Source organism: Drosophila eugracilis, unplaced genomic scaffold (genome assembly GCF_018153835.1).
Source record: "Drosophila eugracilis isolate 14026-0451.02 unplaced genomic scaffold, ASM1815383v1 contig_1363, whole genome shotgun sequence".
Lineage (NCBI taxonomy): Eukaryota > Metazoa > Arthropoda > Insecta > Diptera > Drosophilidae > Drosophila > Drosophila eugracilis.
The window spans coordinates 63,079-87,445 of NW_024572165.1; the positions used below are offsets into that span (position 1 = coordinate 63,079).

Sequence of the window (24,367 nt, forward strand, 5' to 3'; positions counted from 1 at the left end):
GAGGCCTAGGTTGGCACAGTGGACTGTGGACTGTATAAATGGAGAAACAGAAAGCTGTGTGGTGTAAAAAAAACACTGATTGAAGGAAAAATATTGCGCCACCGGCGGACTTTTAAATGAATTTAGGAATTTTGGAAATAAATCACACCGGCTGGCCAATTTTAATTATGCCTTATTTTTGTCACCACACAATTTCACTGTTCACTTGGTCAATTTTTCGCGGATTAATTGCACCAAAAAAAAGAAAATGTATGGTTGGTTGTGTGTATATTATATGTATGGACATATGCCTCGACCGTTGGCAAGCGAATAGCGGAATAGCAAATAACGGGGAGGCCGAAAACGGCGAGGAATATGGCGGCACACAAAACGGAGTCGGATGGAAAAATTGGCAGAATATGAAGACGAAGAAGAGTATAAAATCTCACACTGCCTTTGTGTCGGAAAACTCGGACTTGGAGTTGACACGGAAGAAAACAAAATCTTGCAGCAGTGTGAACGAAATTTAATGTTCGTACCACTGCTGAAGACCGGAAGAGAGACGGAGAAGGAAAAAAAGTCGTACTTATCTTTTGGCGGAACACTGCCGGGAACTGCTGGTAGAAAAGGTATCCAGAATATCCAAAATATCCAGAATATCTAGAAAATCCGGCTTGAAGGACCAAAATGATGTACTGGGGCGGTGTTGCCGCAAAAAGATGATTCTTGATCGCAGATAAGATGGCGGCGGAAGTCGGGGGAGTCGTGGAGTGACCCGTCAGCTTTATTCACTTCATACAAAAGAACTCACTTAACTTAGCTTAGCATAAGAAAAAAGACGATCGCCGACGGCCGACCGCTGCAGTTGGACCCGAGAGAGCGAGAGTGCAAGATTGTGCAGAGAGGGGCTAGGGCGGATGCGCTCTTCAGCGCGGATACGCTCTTCAGCGTGGATGCGCTATTCAGCGTGGATGAGCGGCGGCACAATGGCCCCTCACCTAAACAGTAGGAGATGCAGAGTGTTTGTTGGATCTATCGCGTTTATATCCGTATTGCTAAGATAGCACTGCTTAATATAACAAGCTAAAATATTTTTATACAATTCACACATTTATAAAAATAGTGTACAACGCTTTTACCTGACTGAAAAATGATGTTGAATTTGTTTACCAAAGCGAATATAGTCAAGATATAATAAATAATGTTTTACTGTTGGATTTCTCAAATTTAAAAGAATGTATTCTGCTGATAAATTTTTGTCCTCATCGTACTCCTCTTGAAAGAATGAGACGAGGACATCCCACTGTTCTAATATGCGTGAAACACACGAATGAAAAAATAGCCAACGTATTTCATAATGATGAAGAATTTTTCTTTTTTTTTTCGCGACTCCCGTTGCTTAACGTGCAACCCACCTCCCGCCCAACTGACCGAGGGGCGCTGCCGTCTATCGTACGGCTCGGAACACGGGGATAGTACCGAGTGGAAAATGTTATAAACTACGAAATTAAATATGTGCTAAGTGGTTTAGTAAGACACGTTAGTAGGAGAAGTATTGGATGTAATGTGGAAGAGGGTATTGTAACTCGAACGTAATACCCTAAATAGTTAATGAAGGGCAAAGTTCGAGCTGCAATGTCCCAAGGATAAGGGAATATAGTTTCTAGTGGGCCTAGCGGGCACATTGATGTTTAAGCGACCTATTAGGGCTTGGCTATCAATATCCCCACTAATAAGATTGTTAATAAAAACAAGGCTGCTTTTATAGGAGGAAAGATGTAAGTTTGCATCCCAAATTTGGCCACGAAGAGCAAATAAGAGAATGCTTTTTGGATTGATTCTATACGGTCTTGTTGGACTGTGTACTGTGGGTTCCAGAAGCAAGATCCATACTCTAAGATCGGACGAACGAGAGAGACAAATAAAGTTTTGGTTACGTAAGGGTCATTAAATTCTTTCGACCATCTTTTTATAAAACCTAACACACCTTTGGCTTTGTTAACCATGGAAAATATGTGGTCGGAAAATGTTAGTTTGGCATCCAATAGGATACCTAAGTCGTCTACTAGCTTAATTCTATCTAGGGTTACACCACAAAGTGTATAAGTGGATATTAACGGCTTAGAGCGACTGAAGGTCATTACTTTACACTTAGAGCCGTTAAGATTTAGCACAAAATTGAAAGGTGTTTAGGTCAGAATGTTGATTTCGCTGGTAGGACGCATCTTTATATTGAATACAAAGTTTCACATCATCTGCGTACATTAAAATAAAAGAATTTGTTAAAGCGATTGGACGGTCATTTATGAATAATGTGAAAAATAGCGGACCTAAATGGCTTCCCTGAGGGACACCGGATGAAGCAAAAACCGGACCAGACAAGACATCTTTAAATAAAACACGTTGCGTTCTACCAGTCAGATAACTTTCAACCCTAAGAAGATCGCATGGGAATCCGATTAAGTCGAGTTTATGAACTAAAAGTGAGTGATTTACAGAGTCAAATGCTTTACTATAGTCAGTGTAGATAACATCTGTCTGAAAACTTTTTCGGAACCCAGTGATAACATAAGAGGTAAATTCAAGTAAGTTTGTAGTTGTAGACCGTCGAGTCATAAAACCATGTTGATATGGAGATATTACTGATCTACACTGGTGTTGCAAATGGGGGCACAATAATTTTCTCAAAGAGTTTAGGAATTGCTGATAATATAGAGATACCATTGGTTATTGCTGGCAAAAATCAGTTTATCAACCGTATTAATGATGCACCCAGCCCTACTGAACACGCGCTCCGACTCAGTAGAGCACGCTGGAATGCACAGGTAGCGCTGGGCACATCCTTTCAGCGCATCCATTTCAGTGCCGCGAATCTGTGAAGAAAGTAAATGTTATTACGATTTCTTCAAATTATAAATAAAGTACACACCTTCCAATAGTCTAGGGGATTTGTCTTTACTTTCTTTCCCAATTTACTTTTTGTTGTAGTGGGGCGATGTTGCCACAAAAGATACCACTTTGTTGTAAAGAAGATGAAGTCAGCTTTATTCTGCTGCATACATGAAACTAACTTAACCTAGCTTAAGATAAGAAAAAGCCGCTACCGCCAGAGCGGACGATCGCCGACGGCCGACCGCTGCAGTTGGACCCGAGAGAGAGAGAGTGCAAGATTGTGCAGAGAGAGGCGAAGGCGGATGGGCTCTTCAGCGCGGATGCTCGGGTACATATCCGCGCCCAGGACGACGGAGATCGTCGCTGGCAGATAGAACCGCTCATCCGCCTCGGAAGCACGCACCGCCCCGCTCAGCTCTCGAGACGGCTCAGCTCTCGCAGCACGTTGACGCTGTTCCGCTGCAGCAGCGACGATAGGGTGGGTGCAGCGGCCGCGTCCTGCGGGGTCCCTTGACGAGAGGCGGAAAGATCTCTAGGCGCGGATGACGCGGGCGGACGAGCGGTGGACGGCACCCGATGAGAGGCGGATGAAGGCCGTGCAGCACCTGAAGCTTGCCGGCCAGTGGCGAAAGAATGCCAAGGAGCTGCCGACGAGCGCCGGGAAGTCGATGGCCGTGGACTGGCTTGTGAGTGCCGAGAAGCAACCGAACCGCGCCAGGAGTTGACGGACGACGGCTGAGCGCCAGCTGAGACACTCCGTGTACTGTCTCCCGCGCTCCGCGACCTGTGCTCCTCTTGACGCGGCTGGCGCCGAGCCCGCGGATTCTCCACGAGGTGCAGCTGCGAGTGGTGATCCTGACCACACGTTCTACAGCAGTCCCCACGCCGACACGATCCGTCGGAGTGCTCGTAAACCAGGCAGCTGGAGCAATACCGGTTCACGAGAACCGCCCGAATCCGTTTCTCGGCACTGAGACGTAGAAAGCGCCGACATTTCTTCAAAGGATGGATCCCACTGCAGACTCGGCATCGGTAGGCCTGTGTACCTCGAGTACATCTGCTCTCCAGTGACTGGGCGCTGCGTGGACGTGGCGACATCGTGCTGGATATGACTGGCGGAACTATGATGAAGAAACAAAACAGCGTTATCAGAATTGGTGTGAAGTTCGATTTGGAACTACGGGCAGAGCTACGAGACAGCACAATGGACAGGGACATTGGAACGTCGTCGTCAGCGAGCTGTTGTAGGACACGGATCGCTAGGAACGGGGCACAATTGACACCGAACGTGACCGTTTTTAATTCGTAGTCGCGGATCTCCCCATCTGGATTGCGAAACAGAATACGTTGGAGCGGAGTATGCTTGGGGTCTACCAAAATTTGCCGATACATCTTCTCGGTGTCGGCGTTGAAGACAAACCTAAAGTATTGCCACTTTAGGATTTGAATCGTCAGGTCGGATTGTAAGACCGGGCCCGCGTAAAGAATGTCGTTCAGACTGGTCCCGTTTGCGGACGGACTCGAAGCATTGAAGACTACCCGCACCTTGCGAAACTGCTCGTGGGAGAGACCTCGGTCATGTGGCCTAAGTCGATGTATTCCTGGATTACCGAGTCATAGCGGGCCTTAAGGGGCGGATACCTCTTCGGGCGCTGCTCATTACGCAGGAACTAAGCAAGAGCAAAGGACCGTGAAGCCGAAAGCTCGGAACCCTTCTGCTCGTGGTCGCGTAAGGGGAGCGTCACAACGTACTTGCCACACTCGTCTCTTCTCGTCGTCTGGACAAAATTGTGCTCGCAAACTGAATCCGATTTCGAATTGATCTGTGTGGGCACATCCTCCACCTCCCAAAATTTGGTGGAGAGCTGATCCAGCGATTCACCGAGGCTACGGGCAATTCGTGTGGAAAAAACGGACACGCTGAGAGGGTTGGCTGGAGATAATGGGCCTGTCAGCACCCATCCAAAAATGGTTTCCTGACCGAGAAGCGACCCGCAGATGTTAGCTCTGGTATTACCGAGGAGAATGGACGGAAGAATGTCAGCTCCTATTAACACATCGACTTGGGAGCTTTCAAAGAAGTTGGGGACCGCCAGGGGAATGTCGGGCAGCCCCTTGAGACGATCCCGCGGAATCGGATATGATGGCAGATTTCCTGCCAACTACCGAAGAACGTAAGCCGCAGTCTCTAATTGTAGCCCGGGTCTAGACGGCGACCGAATGGAGAAATGGCACAATTTAGTAGATTGCGCGGAAATGGTCTGATTTAGACCGAACACTTGGGCTTGAATCGTTTTGAAGGGAAGCTTGACAAGGTTGAACAGTCGTTCAGTTATGAACGTCGTTTCGGACCCTGAGTCTATCAGTGCTCAGTGCCTGAAAACTGCACCCCAAATGGCACACGTTGATAAGGGCCGTGCCCAATAGGACGGCTCCTGACCCGGAAGCGAAGCACACCTGCACATCCGACTGATCCTCTGGGCCGTTTGTGCTTCTGGCAGTTTGTGCGGGTCGAGTAGGAGTAGCTGGAGTAGGCGGACTTGGAGCGGTAGCGAACGGATTGCCGCGGTGCAGGAGGAAGCCGGTGTCGGCTGTGGCATGTGAAGCAGGTATGGGCGCTCGTGCAGTCTCGCTGCTGGTGCCCTCGGGAAAAACAGTTCAAGCATAACTGCTTCCTCTTAATGTAGTCGGAGCACCCGTCCACGTTCATTTCAAGGAAACGCGGACATAAGCGGATAGCGTGGTTCTCCCTCGAACAGAGATCGCATCCCTTTTAGCCCGGAGCCACTCGAGTCTCGTACGAATTGAGCTTCCGTGCAGGGGCAGTAGGAAGTCCCGACCTTGGCGGAGATTGCCCGGAGCCACTAGGCCTGACGTCGTCGATGGCCTCCAGAGTGCGATGGCGCTATGTCAGGAAGTTATCTAATTCCTTCCATGTTGGAATTTCGGCCTTATGTACGGATTGCTCCCACATAGAAAGTGTGACCTTGGGGAGCTTCGAGGAAATCATAAAAACCAGGAGACAATCCCAAGCGTCAACATTGATGGCGGACATTTCTAGGGCTGTCAGACAACTCTGAATGGTGGCTTGCAGCCGAGGGGCGCTGCCGTCTATCGTACGGCTCGGAACACGGGGATAGTACCGAGTGGAAAATGTTATAAACTACGAAATTAAATATGTGCTAAGTGGTTTAGTAAGACACGTTAGTAGGAGAAGTATTGGATGTAATGTGGAAGAGGGTATTGTAACTCGAACGTAATACCCTAAATGGTTAATGAAGGGCAAAGTTCGAGCTGCAATGTCCCAAGGATAAGGGAATATAGTTTCTAGTGGGCCTAGCGGGCACATTGATGTTTATGCGACCTATTAGGGCTTGGCTATCAATATCCCCACTAATAAGATTGTTAATAAAAACAAGGCTGCTTTTATAGGAGGAAAGATGTAAGTTTGCATCCCAAATTTGGCCACGAAGAGCAAATAAGAGAATGCTTTTTGGATTGATTCTATACGGTCTTGGTGGACGGTGTACTGTGGGTTCCAGAAGCAAGATCCATACTCTAAGATCGGACGAACGAGAGAGACAAATAAAGTTTTGGTTACGTAAGGGTCATTAAATTCTTTCGACCATCTTTTTATAAAACCTAACACACCTTTGGCTTTGTTAACCATGGAAAATATGTGGTCGGAAAATGTAAGTTTGGCATCCAATAGGATACCTAAGTCGTCTACTAGCTTAATTCTATCTAGGGTTACACCACAAAGTGTATAAGTGGATATTAACGGCTTAGAGCGACTGAAGGTCATTACTTTACACTTAGAGCCGTTAAGATTTAGAACAAAATTGAAAGGTGTTTAGGTCAGAATGTTGATTTCGCTGGTAGGACGCATCTTTATATTGAATACAAAGTTTCACATCATCTGCGTACATTAAAATAAAAGAATTTGTTAAAGCGATTGGACGGTCATTTATGAATAATGTGAAAAATAGCGGACCTAAATGGCTTCCCTGAGGGACACCGGATGAAGCAAAAACCGGACCAGACAAGACATCTTTAAATAAAACACGTTGCGTTCTACCAGTCAGATAACTTTCAACCCTAAGAAGATCGCATGGGAATCCGATTAAGTCGAGTTTATGAACTAAAAGTGAGTGATTTACAGAGTCAAATGCTTTACTATAGTCAGTGTAGATAACATCTGTCTGAAAACTTTTTCGGAACCCAGTGATAACATAAGAGGTAAATTCAAGTAAGTTTGTAGTTGTAGACCGTCGAGTCATAAAACCATGTTGATATGGAGATATTACTGATCTACACTGGTGTTGCAAATGGGGCACAATAATTTTCTTAAAGAGTTTAGGAATTGCTGATAATATAGAGATACCATTGGTTATTGCTGGCAAAAATCAGTTTATCAACCGTATTAATGATGCACCCAGCCCTACTGAACACGCGCTCCGACTCAGTAGAGCACGCTGGAATGCACAGGTAGCGCTGGGCACATCCTTTCAGCGCATCCATTTCAGTGCCGCGAATCTGTGAAGAAAGTAAATGTTATTACGATTTCTTCAAATTATAAATAAAGTACACACCTTCCAATAGTCTAGGGGATTTGTCTTTACTTTCTTTCCCAATTTACTTTTTGTTGTAGTGGGGCGATGTTGCCACAAAAGATACCACTTTGTTGTAAAGAAGATGAAGTCAGCTTTATTCTGCTGCATACATGAAACTAACTTAACCTAGCTTAAGATAAGAAAAAGCCGCTACCGCCAGAGCGGACGATCGCCGACGGCCGACCGCTGCAGTTGGACCCGAGAGAGAGAGTGCAAGATTGTGCAGAGAGGGCGAAGGCGGATGGGCTCTTCAGCGCGGATGCTCGGGTACATATCCGCGCCCAGGACGACGGAGATCGTCGCTGGCAGATAGAACCGCTCATCCGCCTCGGAAGCACGCACCGCCCCGCTCAGCTCTCGAGACGGCTCAGCCTCGCAGCACGTTGACGCTGTTCCGCTGCAGCAGCGACGATAGGGTGGGTGCAGCGGCCGCGTCCTGCGGGGTCCCTTGACGAGAGGCGGAAAGATCTCTAGGCGCGGATGACGCGGGCGGACGAGCGGTGGACGGCACCCGATGAGAGGCGGATGAAGGCCGTGCAGCACCTGAAGCTTGCCGGCCAGTGGCGAAAGAATGCCAAGGAGCTGCCGACGAGCGCCGGGAAGTCGATGGCCGTGGACTGGCTTGTGAGTGCCGAGAAGCAACCGAACCGCGCCAGGAGTTGACGGACGACGGCTGAGCGCCAGCTGAGACACTCCGTGTACTGTCTCCCCGCGCTCCGCGACCTGTGCTCCTCTTGACGCGGCTGGCGCCGAGCCCGCGGATTCTCCACGAGGTGCAGCTGCGAGTGGTGATCCTGACCACACGTTCTACAGCAGTCCCCACGCCGACACGATCCGTCGGAGTGATCGTAAACCAGGCAGCTGGAGCAATACCGGTTCACGAGAACCGCCCGAATCCGTTTCTCGGCACTGAGACGTAGAAAGCGCCGACATTTCTTCAAAGGATGGATCCCACTGCAGACTCGGCATCGGTAGGCCTGTGTACCTCGAGTACATCTGCTCTCCAGTGACTGGGCGCTGCGTGGACGTGGCGACATCGTGCTGGATATGACTGGCGGAACTATGATGAAGAAACAAAACAGCGTTATCAGAATTGGTGTGAAGTTCGATTTGGAACTACGGGCAGAGCTACGAGACAGCACAATGGACAGGGACATTGGAACGTCGTCGTCAGCGAGCAGCTGTTGCAGGACACGGATCGCTAGGAACGGGGCACAATTGACACCGAACGTGACCGTTTTTAATTCGTAGTCGCGGATCTCCCCATCTGGATTGCGAAACAGAATACGTTGGAGCGGAGTTTGCTTGGGGTCTACCAAAATTTGCCGATACATCTTCTCGGTGTCGGCGTTGAAGACAAACGTAAAGTATCGCCACTTTAGGATTTGAATCGTCAGGTCGGATTGTAAGACCGGGCCCGCGTAAAGAATGTCGTTTAGACTGGTCCCGTTTGCGGACGGACTCGAAGCATTGAAGACTACCCGCACCTTGGTGGTCGTGCTTTCGGGCTTGAAGACGGCATGATGTGGAAGATGGTAGGTAGCGGAACTGCTCGTGGGAGAGACCTCGGTCATGTGGCCTAAGTCGATGTATTCCTGGATTACCGAGTCATAGCGGGCCTTAAGGGGCGGATACCTCTTCGGGCGCTGCTCATTACGCAGGAACTAAGCAAGAGCAAAGGACCGTGAAGCCGAAAGCTCGGAACCCTTCTGCTCGTGGTCGCGTAAGGGGAGCGTCACAATGTACTTGCCACACTCGTCTCTTCTCGTCGTCTGGACAAAATTGTGCTCGCAAACTGAATCCGATTTCGGATTGATCTGTGTGGGCACACCCTCCACCTCCCAAAATTTGGTGGAGAGCTGATCCAGCGAGTCACCGAGGCTACGGGCAATTCGTGTGGAAAAAACGGACACGCTGAGAGGGTTGGCTGGAGATAATGGGCCTGTCAGCACCCATCCAAAAATGGTTTCCTGACCGAGAAGCGACCCGCAGATGTTAGCTCTGGTATTACCGAGGAGAATGGACGGAAGAATGTCAGCTCCTATTAACACATCGACTTGGGAGCTTTCAAAGAAGTTGGGGTCCGCCAGGGGAATGTCGGGCAGCCCCTTGAGACGATCCCGCGGAATCGGATATGATGGCAGATTTCCTGCCAACTACGGAAGAACGTAAGCCGCAGTCTCTAATTGTAGCCCGGGTCTAGACGGCGACCGAATGGAGAAATGGCACAATTTAGTAGATTGCGCGGAAATGGTCTGATTAAGACCGGACACTTGGGCTTGAATCGTTTTGAAGGGAAGCTTGACAAGGTTGAACAGTCGTTCAGTTATGAACGTCGTTTCGGACCCTGAGTCTATCAGTGCTCAGTGCCTGGAAACTGCACCCCAAATGGCACACGTTGATAAGGGCCGTGCCCAATAGGACGGCTCCTGACCCGGAAGCGAAGCACACCTGCACATCCGACTGATCCTCTGGGCCGTTTGTGCTTCTGGCAGTTTGTGCGGGTCGAGTAGGAGTATTTGGAGTAGGCGGACTTGGAGCGGTAGCGAACGGATTGCCGCGGTGCAGGAGGGTGTGGTGTCGGCTGTGGCATGTTAAGCAGGTATGGGCGCTCGTGCAGTCTCGCTGCTGGTGCCCTCGGGAAAAACAGTTCAAGCATAACTGCTTCCTCTTAATGTAGTCGGAGCGCCCGTCCACGTTTATTTCTAGGAAACGCGGACATAAGCGGATAGGGTGGTTCTCCCTCGAACAGAGATCGCATCCCTTTTGGCCCGGAGCCACTCGAGTCTCGTACGAATTGAGCCTCCGTGCAGGGGCAGTAGGAAGTCCCGACCTTGGCGGAGATTGCCCGGAGCCACTAGGCCTAACGTCGTCGATGGCCTCCAGAGTGCGATGGCGCTCTGTCAGGAAGTTACGGATTGTACGGATTGCTCCCACATAAAAAGTGTGACCTTGGGGAGCTTCGATGAAATCATAAAAACCAGGAGACAATCCCAAGCCTCAACATTGATGGCGGACATTTCTAGGGCTGTAAGACAACTCTGAATGGTGGCTTGCAGCTCCCTCATCGCGACCCCGGACTCTTGAGAAATAGACTGGAGGTTGAAAAGGATCTTCAACTGACTATTGACCAATAGCCGCCGGTTCTCAAAACGATCTGTGAGGCTTTGCCACGCTGCGACAAACCCCTCATGGGTAAGCGGAGCCTTAGAAACAATGGCGTGTGCGTCACCACTTGTTGTGGACAGCAAGTGGAAAAACTTCTCTACCGGGATGAGCCGCGAGTTTTGGATGTAAATGGCCGTAAACAAGTCTCTAAAGGTGGGCCACCGAAGGTATCCACTGGAGGTAACCGGCAGCCTGTACACGTGGGCGTGTGGACATTGACGGAAGCCTGAGTGGATTGGGAGGCAATTTTCTCCCGAAGCTGGGCAATACACCTCGAAAAGTCGGAGTAACAGTAGCTGTACTTCGATTCCAGCACTGTTGAGGTGACCGTATTGACGTCGGACACGGCTAGCAAGTCGGAGTAGCTCTCATAGCATTTCTACACCTTCTCCCAGAGTCCCCGCATTTGGTCTCGATGGACTTCGCTCAGGTATTGGGAGCCTATTTCCGTTTCTGGGGCTTCCGGGGTATTGATGTTAGCCTCAAATTGGCTAATTCGATCTGTTGTAGCGATGAACTTTTTCAGCGCCACTTCGACCGCACTTTGAGCCATTTTCACAACGGAGCGAGTCTGCCTCTGTGAAGGACCGGGGATTGTATTGACAGATTCGTCACTCTCTGCCCTTGGTGGGCAAGAGGCGTCCGCGGAGATGCGGATTGCGATCTGTCCAAACTGATGGCTGGGATCGGACGCGGATTGTTGTCGTCTCCCCGTGGGCATTCTCAAAAATCAATTCGTTGGTCAGCGCTTGTCGACTGACTTACACAATAGGTGCCTCGTTCGAAGCGGTGGACGGTCACACTCATGTGATGAGAACGGTGAGATCGCGGATGGATTGCGATCACAAGGAACTAGTGGGCACTAGCGGCGCCGATGTCAAAAGGAAGGTCGTGTGCGGCACAAATTGAAAAAAAACTTCAGGAACCAAAAACAACCCAGAAGTAGACGAGGTTTGTCGAGATTATAGGCGGATGTTGCCTGATGCGGAGTAGAAGCTGCGCTAGAGGCACGGAAAATGGACAAGTACCGGAAAAAACGTGCTCGTTCGGCGATCTATATGTGTATTTTTATATAAATGTGGCTCGTACGTAGATATTGAATTCCTAACTATTTTCGAAATTAATTGATTTATTTTTATTTTGTGTTACGCAGCCGGGTATGCCGTCGGCACCCTGTACGTAGTTCACCCCAAAGGAAAACAAACAGCACCAAAAAAAACACAACACGGCTACTGAGGCGACGAGGTTGAGAACTTAGGCGACACAATCACGGATTTGTAGTGAAATGGCGTTTTTTTTTTTAAACAGATTTTATTTCAATTTAATTTTATCATGTAAGTTATGTTCAGACATGACCAGAGGGGGGAGCATTCCCCCGGATACCACCTAGTCAACGTTATGAGCATCCTCTTCTCTTGGGTTTCCAGTTCCTTCGTCCACTATTTAAACCTTTCATTCTACGCAGCTACGTTAAAATAAAACAGTAAGCGTTTTAATACGTTACAATAGTTTTATTATTATCTAGAACAGTCGTCTGGTTGGTCTGGAAGAATGTCAGCTCCTATTAACACATCGACTTGGGAGCTTTCAAAGAAGTTGGGGTCCGCCAGGGGAATGTCGGGCAGCCCCTTGAGACGATCCCGCGGAATCGGATATGATGGCAGATTTCCTGCCAACTACGGAAGAACGTAAGCCGCAGTCTCTAATTGTAGCCCGGGTCTAGACGGCGACCGAATGGAGAAATGGCACAATTTAGTAGATTGCGCGGAAATGGTCTGATTAAGACCGGACACTTGGGCTTGAATCGTTTTGAAGGGAAGCTTGACAAGGTTGAACAGTCGTTCAGTTATGAACGTCGTTTCGGACCCTGAGTCTATCAGTGCTCAGTGCCTGGAAACTGCACCCCAAATGGCACACGTTGATAAGGGCCGTGCCCAATAGGACGGCTCCTGACCCGGAAGCGAAGCACACCTGCACATCCGACTGATCCTCTGGGCCGTTTGTGCTTCTGGCAGTTTGTGCGGGTCGAGTAGGAGTATTTGGAGTAGGCGGACTTGGAGCGGTAGCGAACGGATTGCCGCGGTGCAGGAGGGTGTGGTGTCGGCTGTGGCATGTTAGCAGGTATGGGCGCTCGTGCAGTCTCGCTGCTGGTGCCCTCGGGAAAAACAGTTCAAGCATAACTGCTTCCTCTTAATGTAGTCGGAGCGCCCGTCCACGTTTATTTCTAGGAAACGCGGACATAAGCGGATAGGGTGGTTCTCCCTCGAACAGAGATCGCATCCCTTTTGGCCCGGAGCCACTCGAGTCTCGTACGAATTGAGCCTCCGTGCAGGGGCAGTAGGAAGTCCCGACCTTGGCGGAGATTGCCCGGAGCCACTAGGCCTAACGTCGTCGATGGCCTCCAGAGTGCGATGGCGCTCTGTCAGGAAGTTACGGATTGTACGGATTGCTCCCACATAAAAAGTGTGACCTTGGGGAGCTTCGATGAAATCATAAAAACCAGGAGACAATCCCAAGCCTCAACATTGATGGCGGACATTTCTAGGGCTGTAAGACAACTCTGAATGGTGGCTTGCAGCTCCCTCATCGCGACCCCGGACTCTTGAGAAATAGACTGGAGGTTGAAAAGGATCTTCAACTGACTATTGACCAATAGCCGCCGGTTCTCAAAACGATCTGTGAGGCTTTGCCACGCTGCGACAAACCCCTCATGGGTAAGCGGAGCCTTAGGAAACAATGGCGTGTGCGTCACCACTTGTTGTGGACAGCAAGTGGAAAACTTCTCTACCGGGATGAGCCGCGAGTTTTGGATGTAAATGGCCGTAAACAAGTCTCTAAAGGTGGGCCACCGAAGGTATCCACTGGAGGTAACCGGCAGCCTGTACACGTGGGCGTGTGGACATTGACGGAAGCCTGAGTGGATTGGGAGGCAATTTTCTCCCGAAGCTGGGCAATACACCTCGAAAAGTCGGAGTAACAGTAGCTGTACTTCGATTCCAGCACTGTTGAGGTGACCGTATTGACGTCGGACACGGCTAGCAAGTCGGAGTAGCTCTCATAGCATTTCTACACCTTCTCCCAGAGTCCCCGCATTTGGTCTCGATGGACTTCGCTCAGGTATTGGGAGCCTATTTCCGTTTCTGGGGCTTCCGGGGTATTGATGTTAGCCTCAAATTGGCTAATTCGATCTGTTGTAGCGATGAACTTTTTCAGCGCCACTTCGACCGCACTTTGAGCCATTTTCACAACGGAGCGAGTCTGCCTCTGTGAAGGACCGGGGATTGTATTGACAGATTCGTCACTCTCTGCCCTTGGTGGGCAAGAGGCGTCCGCGGAGATGCGGATTGCGATCTGTCCAAACTGATGGCTGGGATCGGACGCGGATTGTTGTCGTCTCCCGTGGGCATTCTCAAAAATCAATTCGTTGGTCAGCGCTTGTCGACTGACTTACACAATAGGTGCCTCGTTCGAAGCGGTGGACGGTCACACTCATGTGATGAGAACGGTGAGATCGCGGATGGATTGCGATCACAAGGAACTAGTGGGCACTAGCGGCGCCGATGTCAAAAGGAAGGTCGTGTGCGGCACAAATTGAAAAAAAACTTCAGGAACCAAAAACAACCCAGAAGTAGACGAGGTTTGTCGAGATTATAGGCGGATGTTGCCTGATGCGGAGTAGAAGCTGCGCTAGAGGCACGGAAAATGGACAAGTACCGGAAAAAAACGTGCTCGTTCGGCGATCTATATGTGTATTTTTATATAAATGTGGCTCGTACGTAGATATTGAATTCCTAACTATTTTCGAAATTAATTGATTTATTTTTATTTTGTGTTACGCAGCCGGGTATGCCGTCGGCACCCTGTACGTAGTTCACCCCAAAGGAAAACAAACAGCACCAAAAAAAACACAACACGGCTACTGAGGCGACGAGGTTGAGAACTTAGGCGACACAATCACGGATTTGTAGTGAAATGGCGTTTTTTTTTTTTAAACAGATTTTATTTCAATTTAATTTTATCATGTAAGTTATGTTCAGACATGACCAGAGGGGGGAGCATTCCCCCGGATACCACCTAGTCAACGTTATGAGCATCCTCTTCTCTTGGGTTTCCAGTTCCTTCGTCCACTATTTAAACCTTTCATTCTACGCAGCTACGTTAAAATAAAACAGTAAGCGTTTTAATACGTTACAATAGTTTTATTATTATCTAGAACAGTCGTCTGGTTGCCTCGGGGGTACAAATCGAAGTTCCTCTCAATCATAATTTGCCTGGCTTGTTGACCGCATAACGCTGGCAGAGCGGTTGCAGCAGTCCGATGCTGACAGCAGCGGTTTTGGGGAGTTTGGGCCAAAGTGTTGCTATGCTCCAGGTGCTGGTGTTGCATTTCCGTCCGCGTGCAGGGGTAGCGCTCCTGATCCCAGCGGATCTGCCGGTGCCATTCTGCCGTTGACGTTCTGTCGCGGCGCTGTCGCTCTGACGCCGCTGAAGTTTGGTGTCTGCACTACCGCTGCTGTGTCTCTGCTGGTCGTCGGGTTGGCTGAGTGGGGTTATGAGGGAAGTCGCGGTGTCTGGTATCCGGGTCGAGAGGCGGTGAAGGGAAGGGGGCGCTTGGCCGGTGTTAACTCCTTCCCACCACAAGATCTGTGTCCCACAGATTATTAGGCTTTGGTTGCGGGTTCCAGAGTATCCTGCGCTTCCAGGCTTTCAGGCGGATCCCGCAGTTTAGGGATTCCTTTGGTCGACGTTATCTTCTTCCAAACGATGAATCCCGTTGTCATAATGGAGAGGGCTATGACTATCTCCACTGAGAAGGATATCCAAATCTCATCTGACATGGCAAATAACTTCTTCTGGTTTTCCATGCTGAATTCATGGACATATTTCAGCGATAGCTCGTAACCCGTTGTTTTTACCTGGGTTAGCACGGCGGCCATTGCCATAAGGTGTGTTGATAAGTAGCTGCTGTAGTTCCGGTCGCCGATTTAGATTTTTTCGTTGTCAAATTGTATGACGTACGATCCCTCTAATTTGTACTTCTTGGCTGGTGTGGATATCGTTCCATTGAAGTTGGTTAGGAAGAATGTGCCGTCATCGATTAGGTCCACCTTTTCCTGGTTGATCATCAGATAGTCGCATTCGGCCTGACCTCCTTTTAACAGTCTGGGTATGCAACCGTCGTATGCTTCGTCGTAGGCGTATGTTTCAAGGCGGTCCATCGCCAATGTGTTGTATTTCAAAACAACTTGTTTCCCATCGGATATCGTTGGGAAGATCCTCATTAGTCTGTACCTCCTATCCACTACCTTGGGCATAGCCAAGATGTACAAAAGAGCAGTCCCGTTTGTCAGGATTGTTGGTTTAGAGAATTCGACGGCCTCGACAACGTTTTGATAAGGGAGGCTGTCCACCTCCGCCAGTATTGTGTCGACCTCGTCGTGGTCCAGGAGATTCGTGTTGACCACTCCAGTTTTTCCAAGTTGGCAGGCCCTCAGTATTTCATTGACCTGGTCCGATATTATAATTGCTTTATGGAGAACGGCCGTCGTCACGTGGAAGTCCCCATCTATTGCGTTGACTCTCCCGATAACGTCGTTCAACTTCTGGAGCGACTCATGTGTTGTGTCGAACAACCTAGTATTGATGCGAATCTGCTGATTGTTGTTTCTTGCCAAGCTGTCCTCCCATTTCCAGGCTGATCCTAGCCAGTCGATTGAGCGTTGTCTTCGTGTTGGTGCGCCAACCATGCGCGATATTCCATCTGAAGCGTGTTGCAGATAGTGGCCAACTAGTGCGTTGATACGTTGGTCGGTTACCACCATAGCCTCGTTTGCCTTCTGGTGAGTTGTTGCATGAGGCCTAGGTTGATGACGTGAGCCAGTTTGAAAACGCCATTGGTCCTCCAGACGGTACCTTGTTGCAAGGGGACAACCGGTGCATCATACTTGAAAATGTGGAGGGTTGTCGCCACGTAGATTGTGGACGCACTTGTAACGTCGGCAGGGGATAACGTGCACATGAAATGTAGATTCTTATAATAAAATGGTTTCTATGTCTTAAGCCTAATGTTTGTGTTCGTGTTCTTGGTATTTTCTTGTATTATTCGTATGTTATTATTACTAAAAAAAAATTTTATTTGATGTGGTTCAATATCGTTTTAAATAATTGTTCCCCTGTTATGAGAGGTTTTTTTGTTTTTGTTTAACTTAAACTAAGAATTGAATTGAGTTTTTCTGTTTATTACTAATGTTTATTTGCTTTTTTGTGTTTGAAGGAGGTTATGAGTCAGTGAAACGTTCAGTACGCACTTTTGTATAGATAAATTTCAATGTTTTGAGGAGTTATGATACACTGTAGCCAGTCTTCCCTGTCGAGAAAAATACAAGCTGCATTGTTGATCAAAAAAAAAAAAATTTAATTTCTTAAATGGGATTTATGAAAGATTTTTCCCGACCTTGTTTTGATAGTGACCTTTCGGTCATCTTCAACCTCCTCCGCTTTGAATCGCTGCTTTTCTTTTGTTTTAATCTGTTTATTGGCGACATAAACGGTGTCACCTGTAACGATTCGCTACTCATACTCATAAATCCAGGCTGGCTGTTGTCCCAAGCCATCGGCGCACGCGCTAAATACTATCCGGCTCTGGCTCTCGGCTACGGGTGTGATGGTCTTGCCGATGACTCGTGATGCCTTTTGCTAATAATAAGGAGATACTCGCGTGCATCACCGAACTAAAAACCGGGTTAAGAAAGACACACACATTAAATACTACTGACGCCGACCGAAAGAGATCCCCTGGGAGTTGCCTTTAACGTTGCTTAGCCAACACCGAAACAAGAAAGCCAGTCTTGTAGCGTAGAACAATAGCATAAACAAACGACGATGTTTTATTCTGTATGAAATACATATATCAGATTTAACCTATTTTCACAATCAGTTTTACATACCGCAGTCTCGCCTCCCAGTCTCTTTGATCTCTCCAATCGGAATAAATCTGAGCGGGAGATTCTGGCTTACAATTCACCATTTCGTGTGACCGCATTTAGCTTTACAATATGATCTCTCTAACGATTTACAACATCGATAACAAATACTGAAATACTTGGCGCTACATTTAAATTTACTAAACCTTGAGCGATATGTTAATCCGTTCCACGACATCCCCACCCCGGTGAAGCAACTGCATTCACCACATCCAGGATAGCCAATCTGGAGATGGGACGCATGATTAACTTAGCTCGATCGCCATTGGTAGTGCGTACCGCCGCTCGTCGTGGTACTCCATCCGCTCCTGGGTACACTTCCTCCACGACGCCTTTCCTCCATTCTCGACGAGGGATGGCCGGATCACAGATGTACACGAGATTCCCTGGGCGCATAGGCTCGACATGCTCGCACCATTTCTCCCTGCGAACAAGCGTCGGTAGATACTCATGTACCCAACGTTTCCAAAATCTGTCTCTCATCATCCGTGCGATACGCCACTGCTTCCTAGTAGCGCACTTGACAGGCTGCTCTCCGCGATCTCCAGGAAGGTCCGGAACATTAGCCACTCCTCTTAGCAGATCGTTGGGCGTTAGCGGTGCCTCCTGATCCACAGTGACTGGAAGGTGGGTAAGCGGACGAGAATTAACAATATTCTCCGCCTCAATAAGAAAGCTCTCCAAGACGTGTTCCTTAGGAGCCACCTCCTTCACAGTATGCGCGAGCACCTTCTTCACACATTGGACCATCCTTTCCCAGATGCCGCCGGCAGCTGGGTTCGCGGGACAGTTAAAGATCCATTCGATTCCTTTGGATGACAGCTCATCCTGGATCTTTTCTGGTTCGAAGACTTCATCGAACTTTCTGGCCTCACGATCTGCTCCAATAAAGTTCTTTCCATTGTCGCTCCTCAATCTGACCACCGGTCCACGGCGGCACATAAAATTCCTCATAGCGATGATGCAGGAATCTGTTGACAAATCGTGGGCTATCTCCAGGTGGACAGCCCTGGTGGTTAGACAAGTAAAGAGTGCGACCCACCTCTTCTCAGTGCGACGTCCAATCGTCACAAACAGCGGACCAAAGTAGTCCAAGCCAGTATACTTGAATGGCCATCCATTCGGCTCCAGCCGGTCCTCTGGCAACGGACCCATCAATGGCGGAATTGGTCGTACTCTCCGAGTTTGCATAAGTTACAGGTTGCCATAACACTCCGTAAAACTCTCCTTAAATTGGTTATCCAGAACCTGGTCCGGATCTCGCTTATGGTCGCGTCTAGATTCTGGTGCTTCATCTTCCTGTGGTAGTGACGAACTATCATCTCTGCCAGTGCGTGTTTGTGCGACAGTATGATCGGGCGCCGTGCGTTGAATGGGACGCATTCGGCGGCATCAATCCGTCCACGCGCTCGTATGATTCCATCGTGGTCGACGTAAGGGGATAGTCCTCGTAACTGACTGCCTTTCGCCACTGCCTTTCCTTGAACTTCATCTGCGAACGTATCAGCCTGGGCGCGCTGGATCAGTTTCCGTTCTGCCTCCGCGCACTCAGTAGCTGTAATACCGTAGGCCTCACTCTCGTCACTCAATCCACGGCACCGTCGTATGAACCTGAGGATCCACGCTGTGGTCCTGACCAATCGATTATAATTCGAAAATCTCTGCAAAAATATAAACTCGTTGGCAATTACCAGTGTAAACTCACACGGCATCTCTTCTTCTGCGGAGTGTGGACTGTCGCGATCACTTGGAGATGGCTTGGGCCACTGTTCTTCCGACTCCCGCAGAAATGATGGCCCGCTCATCCACCTTGCCCCTTGGCTGAGGTCCACATGGCGCTGTGGCCTCGTCGCGTCATCTGCCACGTTTTCGGCAGACGGTATCCACCTCCATTGAGACACCTCCGTTGACTCTAAGATCTCCGCCACCCGGTTTCCAACGAACTGCTTATACCGCCGGTGGGTGCTGCTTATCCAGTGCAGCACGGTCTTAGAGTCAGTCCATAGCACGCATCTGCTGATCGATACGTCGTGCTCTCGTCTTACGGTGTCCATCAGCCTGGTTCCTAATACAGCTGCTTGGAGCTCCAGGCGCGGGATCGTCATCGTCTTCATCGGGGCGCATTTCGTTTTGGAACACACGAAATAGGACCGCACATCATCGTTGTCATAAGTCGCCCTCCAGAATGCAACTGCTGCGAACGCCGATTGGCTGGAGTCCACAAACACATGTAGCTGCAGTTCACGTACGCATCCCGTGCCAAAGTAGTAGCGTGGACAGCGGAAATCTCTCACGTAATCCATTTCCAGCCTCCAGCTCTCAAACGCTTTGGCTAACTCATCCGGCAACGGCTCGTCCCACTGAACTCCTCTCCGCCAAATCTCACGCATCAATAGTTTGGCGGTTACCATGAAGCAGCTCAAGAATCCTATCGGGTCAAATGTTGACATAACCAGACTTAGGAATTCTCTCTTGGTGGGTGCACGTTCTCCGGTCATCACGCTGCTGGGAACCCTGTGGTACTTTACGCTGAATTTAAAGTCATCCGTCGCTGGGTGCCAGTACATGCCTAATATTTTCTCCTCCGCTTCATTCCATTCAACGTTCTTATTGGATCCTAGTGGGTTCAAAGCCTTGACCACACTTTCCGAACTTGATGAGAAGCGGCACAAATCGAAACCGGCCTCAGCATGAATTTTCCTTACTCGTTCTGATACAGCGATAGCTTCTTTCTCGTCCGAGAAACTATCCACGTAGTCATCTACATAGTGATACTCATTGATGGCCTGAACCGCGCGAGGATCTGCTTGGGCGTATCTTGAAGCGTTTATGGTCTTCACATGATGCGCTGAGCACGGCGAACAAGCGGCTCCGAACGTCATCACAACCATTTCGAACAGATCTGGATCTCGCCGGTCATCTCCATTCCTCCACAGGAATCTCTGGGCGCATCTATCCTGGGGCTGTATCAGCACCTGATGAAACATCTCCTTTATGTCTGCGCAGACCCCGACTGCTCCTTCCCGGAAATGGAAGAGCACGGCTGGCAGGGACTTGAACTGTTGTGGGCCTTTGAGTAGAACTGAGTTCAAAGATGTATTGCCCACTTTGGCTGCGGCATCGAAGACTAGACGGATCTTTCCGGGCTTGTTTGGGTTCTCGACCCCGAAGTGCGGCAGGTACCAGATCTTGTCCCGGTTATCGGCTGCCACTTCCTGCTGCTCCAGGCGTCGTGCGTAACCCTTGTTGACGTAGTCCTCCATGATCGACTTGTAGGCCCGTGCAAAGCTGTCATCCCGTCTCATCTTCCTTTCAATGCCGACAAGTCTTTTGAGTGCCATGTTATAGCTGTCAGGCAGGCTCACTTTATCATCTTTCCACAGCAATCCAGTTTGGTATCGTTCGCCCACTCGCCTAGTCGTCTCGTTCAGGATTCCCAAAGCCCGTGCGTCGCCACTAGCTGCGACTGGTGGCGCCGGCTTCACTCCGAAATTCTCTATTTCGAAATAGTCGCTGACCATCTTCTCGAGATGATCATACTGTGGGACGGGTAGGAGGCACGATCTTTGCATTGGTGAACTCATCTGACTTCTTACAGGACCAAAAACCACCCATCCTAGCTTGGTGGCGGCTGCATAGGTCCTCCTGCTCCGAAGCTCCTGTTTTGCATAGGTATTCCTAGGTGCGCATGGTCTAGTCCGATTAAAATCCTCGGGACCGCATTACGATACGGTTTCATCGGCAGGCGTGCAGAAGCCTTCGCCGCTTTGACATCTTCCCGACGCAGACTTTGCATCGGAAGATTGAGGTTAGAGACCGCATACACATTTTTCAAAGCATGGCGTTTCGGTCTGCCCGCTTCACTAATCTGGAGGCTGACCATCTTTGTGTTCTCTTTCGCTGACTTGCCACCGAACCATTGAATGTTGAGCTGCCGACTCTCGCCTTTTTAGGTTTAGGCTTCGAGTGAGCTCCTCGTCGATCAGGGTCACGGACGAACCTTCGTCGAACAGCGCGTAGGGTATCCAGCTGCGTATCCTCCCCGTACAGCGTCACGGGCAAAATACGGAATAGTAAGTGTCCTCCATCCGGATCGACGCAACTTAGGTTACGATGTGGCAATCCATTCCCGTCACTTGGCTGACGGCCTTCGTCCCGCTTGCGCCATAAATCCTGCGTCTGTGCAGATGCCGTAAGTGGACTTCTCTGGGCCAGATCATCTGGCTGATGTACTTGCTTGTCCACCTTCCTCCTGTCAGCGCCCGCATGTACCACGCGACCGCGATCGCTCCTTTCATTTGGCCATGGTCGACCGTGGGGTTGCGATGGCCGTGTGGGGTTGCCCACCCGTCATGGAGGAGGGTAGTGATGCCCCATCTGGCATCCGTAGACGTTGCACTTGCTGCTGTTTCTCTTGCAGAACCTGGACATGTGACCGCTCTCCAGGCACGAGAAACAAATCCGATGCTTTCTTACATACTCCATACGGGCAGTCGGAGTAGCGTGGTTGAAATCCTTACAGTCCTTGATAGTGTGTTGCCCCTCGCAAATTGGGCAACTCCTGGGATGATCTTCAAATAGATCCTGATCCTTCTGACTGGTGCTGGCGTGCAATACCCTACGCTTAGGATCCTTGCTGTCGCTGCTCGTAATAGTGCACACTAATTTAGCGAGTTCGTTTTAGCCATTCGCTCAAGTGCGCGACAGTTGGGTAGCACCCTATTACGGCGGCGTGCCTGGCCCAATCCAACCTTTTGCTCAGTGGTAGCTTGGCGATCAGCTCTTCCATCAATGTAGGATTTCCTAGGTGCTGCTCCCCGTTCGGGCTTGACTGTAAAAACGCTGCGAGATTGCTTTGACCCGTGTTGCAAAACGGCACGATCTTTATTATATTGTGTTCTTGGATCGGCTGCACCTCTCGCACGCTTTCCAATTGGCTACGTATCAGTTGCTCCGGGCGTCCATATCGGAAACGTAGCTGATCCATTACAGCCCTGAACGTTATTCGGGTGTATAAGCAGCGACTTGACAGATGCTCGCGCTTCACCCTTCAGGGCTTTCACTAGCCTCTGGTTGTTCTCCAACGCAGTACAATTATACGCCGCCGTCGTCTCCGTGAACGCGCATTGGAATATTGGCCATTCGTCAGGCTGACCTTCGAACTCTGGAAGATCAGGCAGTCTGCGCGGCGTCCATCCAATTAACGGGCTCGGCGAAGCTATTCCGTATGAACCAGTTGATTGCGGGGGTACCATCAGGTTGCGAAGAGGTTCCCGCGTAGCTTGCATGTAGCTTAGTGCTGGCTGCACAGTAGCCGTCACGCAGCATGGTGTGGAATAGCTTAACGTTGTACTGTTTGTACTGAGTGTGACTTGTTGCCCTATTGCCAGATTTCCACTCGATTGTGGCGGCAGGTTTCCACTCAATAATGGCGGCAACTGTTCATGTAAAAATGGCGTCACTGACTCAGCCAAATTCGGTGCCAGATTTCCACTCAACAATGGCGGCAGATTTCCACTCAAGTTCTGCCCCTGGCGTTCCGCTCAAACATGGCGGCGCATTCGCCGCACCGCTCGCTCCTATACCGCTTGATCCGTTTCTAACGGGATCCCTCGCGGCTGCATCTTGCCCTTCACCTGACCTCGCCTTTTGAAGCTCCCTTTCCAAGGTAGCGATCCTCTCCATCAGCGCCGCAAACTTGGCGGTTGTGGTGTCCGTATCCTGGCCTGATCTATCAGGCTTTGGAGCACCACTTGGGATTAATCCCGGTTGCTTTGGAGTCCGTGGCCGCTGCAGCTCACCGCCCGACAAGCCCGGCACATTCTTCGGAGTGCCGGCTGATGTGGTCGCGGTGGTCGTAGTTGCAGTTGCGGGAGCTCCCGTCTGTCCAATTCGGGGGCTCCGCCGGGGTGAATGTGAAGTCGGCATTGCACGATAAAGGAGTGCGAATAAAAGAAATGACGCCGACCGAAAGAGATCCCCTGGGAGTTGCCTTTAACGTTGCTTAGCCAACACCGAAACAAGAAAGCCAGTCTTGTAGCGTAGAACAATAGCATAAACAAACGACGATGTTTTATTCTGTATGAAATACATATATCAGATTTAACCTATTTTCACAATCAGTTTTACATACCGCAGTCTCGCCTCCCAGTCTCTTTGATCTCTTCAATCGGAATAAATCTGAGCGGGAGATTCTGGCTTACAATTCACCATTTCGTGTGACCGCATTTAGCTTTACAATATGATCTCTCTAACGATTTACAACATCGATAACAAATACTGAAATACTTTACATTTAAATTTACGCTACATTTAAATTTACTAAACCTTGAGCGATATGTTAATCCGTTCCACGACAACTACTATACGTTCCCTACTAATTCCCCTTCGACTGACTTCACCTTTCGCCTCCTTGGATGTCGTGGAGGTCACGGTTTGCCCACCCTACCTTTGGTCGCTCGTCCCTTTCATCGCTTGACAGCCTGAGCGACCCCTTTACCAAGTGATACGCTACATCGCAAACAACGCTAGCTGCGGCCACTTCTTTAGCTTAGCAAATCATTATAAAATTTATTTACCGACTAAGAATGTAAACCATCACTTAAGCTAAACAAAAGAACATGGAATAAATAAATAAATATAGGCAATAAATATATATAAATAAGTTAATATGTAATAAATAGGTGTAAATGCATAATAGGATTTTTTTTGTTATAAACTTTTTGTAGGTAT

The 24,367-nt window shown here is 49.3% G+C and overlaps 3 protein-coding genes across 3 annotated transcripts; all 3 read right to left on the minus strand.

The window, feature by feature from the left end:
• Positions 1-17,508: 17,508 nt before the first annotated feature.
• Positions 17,509-18,808, minus strand: LOC121530362. Its single transcript, XM_041819334.1, has 2 exons — positions 17,600-18,808; positions 17,509-17,544 (listed from the first exon to the last, which is right to left on the minus strand). Exon 1 carries the CDS (start codon positions 18,788-18,790, stop codon positions 17,795-17,797), a length of 996 nt encoding a protein of 331 aa, XP_041675268.1. The 5' UTR covers positions 18,791-18,808; the 3' UTR covers positions 17,509-17,544; positions 17,600-17,794.
• On the minus strand, positions 18,790-22,622 carry LOC121530366. Its single transcript, XM_041819338.1, has 4 exons — positions 22,354-22,622; positions 22,116-22,277; positions 21,636-21,926; positions 18,790-21,313 (listed from the first exon to the last, which is right to left on the minus strand). The coding sequence occupies exons 1-4, from the start codon at positions 22,620-22,622 to the stop codon at positions 18,790-18,792; spliced, it is 3,246 nt and encodes a 1,081-aa protein (XP_041675272.1).
• A 185-nt stretch (positions 22,623-22,807) lies between these two features.
• LOC121530367 lies at positions 22,808-23,800 on the minus strand. The gene is made up of 3 exons (XM_041819339.1): positions 23,769-23,800; positions 23,185-23,713; positions 22,808-23,073 (listed from the first exon to the last, which is right to left on the minus strand). Exons 2-3 carry the CDS (start codon positions 23,561-23,563, stop codon positions 22,808-22,810), a joined length of 645 nt encoding a protein of 214 aa, XP_041675273.1. The 5' UTR covers positions 23,564-23,713; positions 23,769-23,800.
• Positions 23,801-24,367: the final 567 nt, after the last annotated feature.

Bases quoted from the DNA above. Each gene is read 5' to 3' on its own strand.
- LOC121530367 (XM_041819339.1), bottom strand. From the start codon at position 23,563: ATGCCGACTTCACATTCACCCCGGCGGAGCCCCCGAATTGGACAGACG. The intron at 23,074-23,184 runs GTTTGAGCGGAA...TTACATGAACAG, and splicing joins TGCGGCGAATGCGCCGCCAT to TTGCCGCCATTATTGAGTGG.
- LOC121530362 (XM_041819334.1), bottom strand. From the start codon at position 18,790: ATGGGTCCGTTGCCAGAGGACCGGCTGGAGCCGAATGGATGGCCATTC.
- LOC121530366 (XM_041819338.1), bottom strand. From the start codon at position 22,622: ATGGATCAGCTACGTTTCCGATATGGACGCCCGGAGCAACTGATACGT. The intron at 22,278-22,353 runs GTGCTACCCAAC...TATTACGAGCAG, and splicing joins AGGCACGCCGCCGTAATAGG to CGACAGCAAGGATCCTAAGC. The intron at 21,927-22,115 runs GTATGTAAGAAA...GCCAAATGAAAG, and splicing joins ACTCCGACTGCCCGTATGGA to GAGCGATCGCGGTCGCGTGG.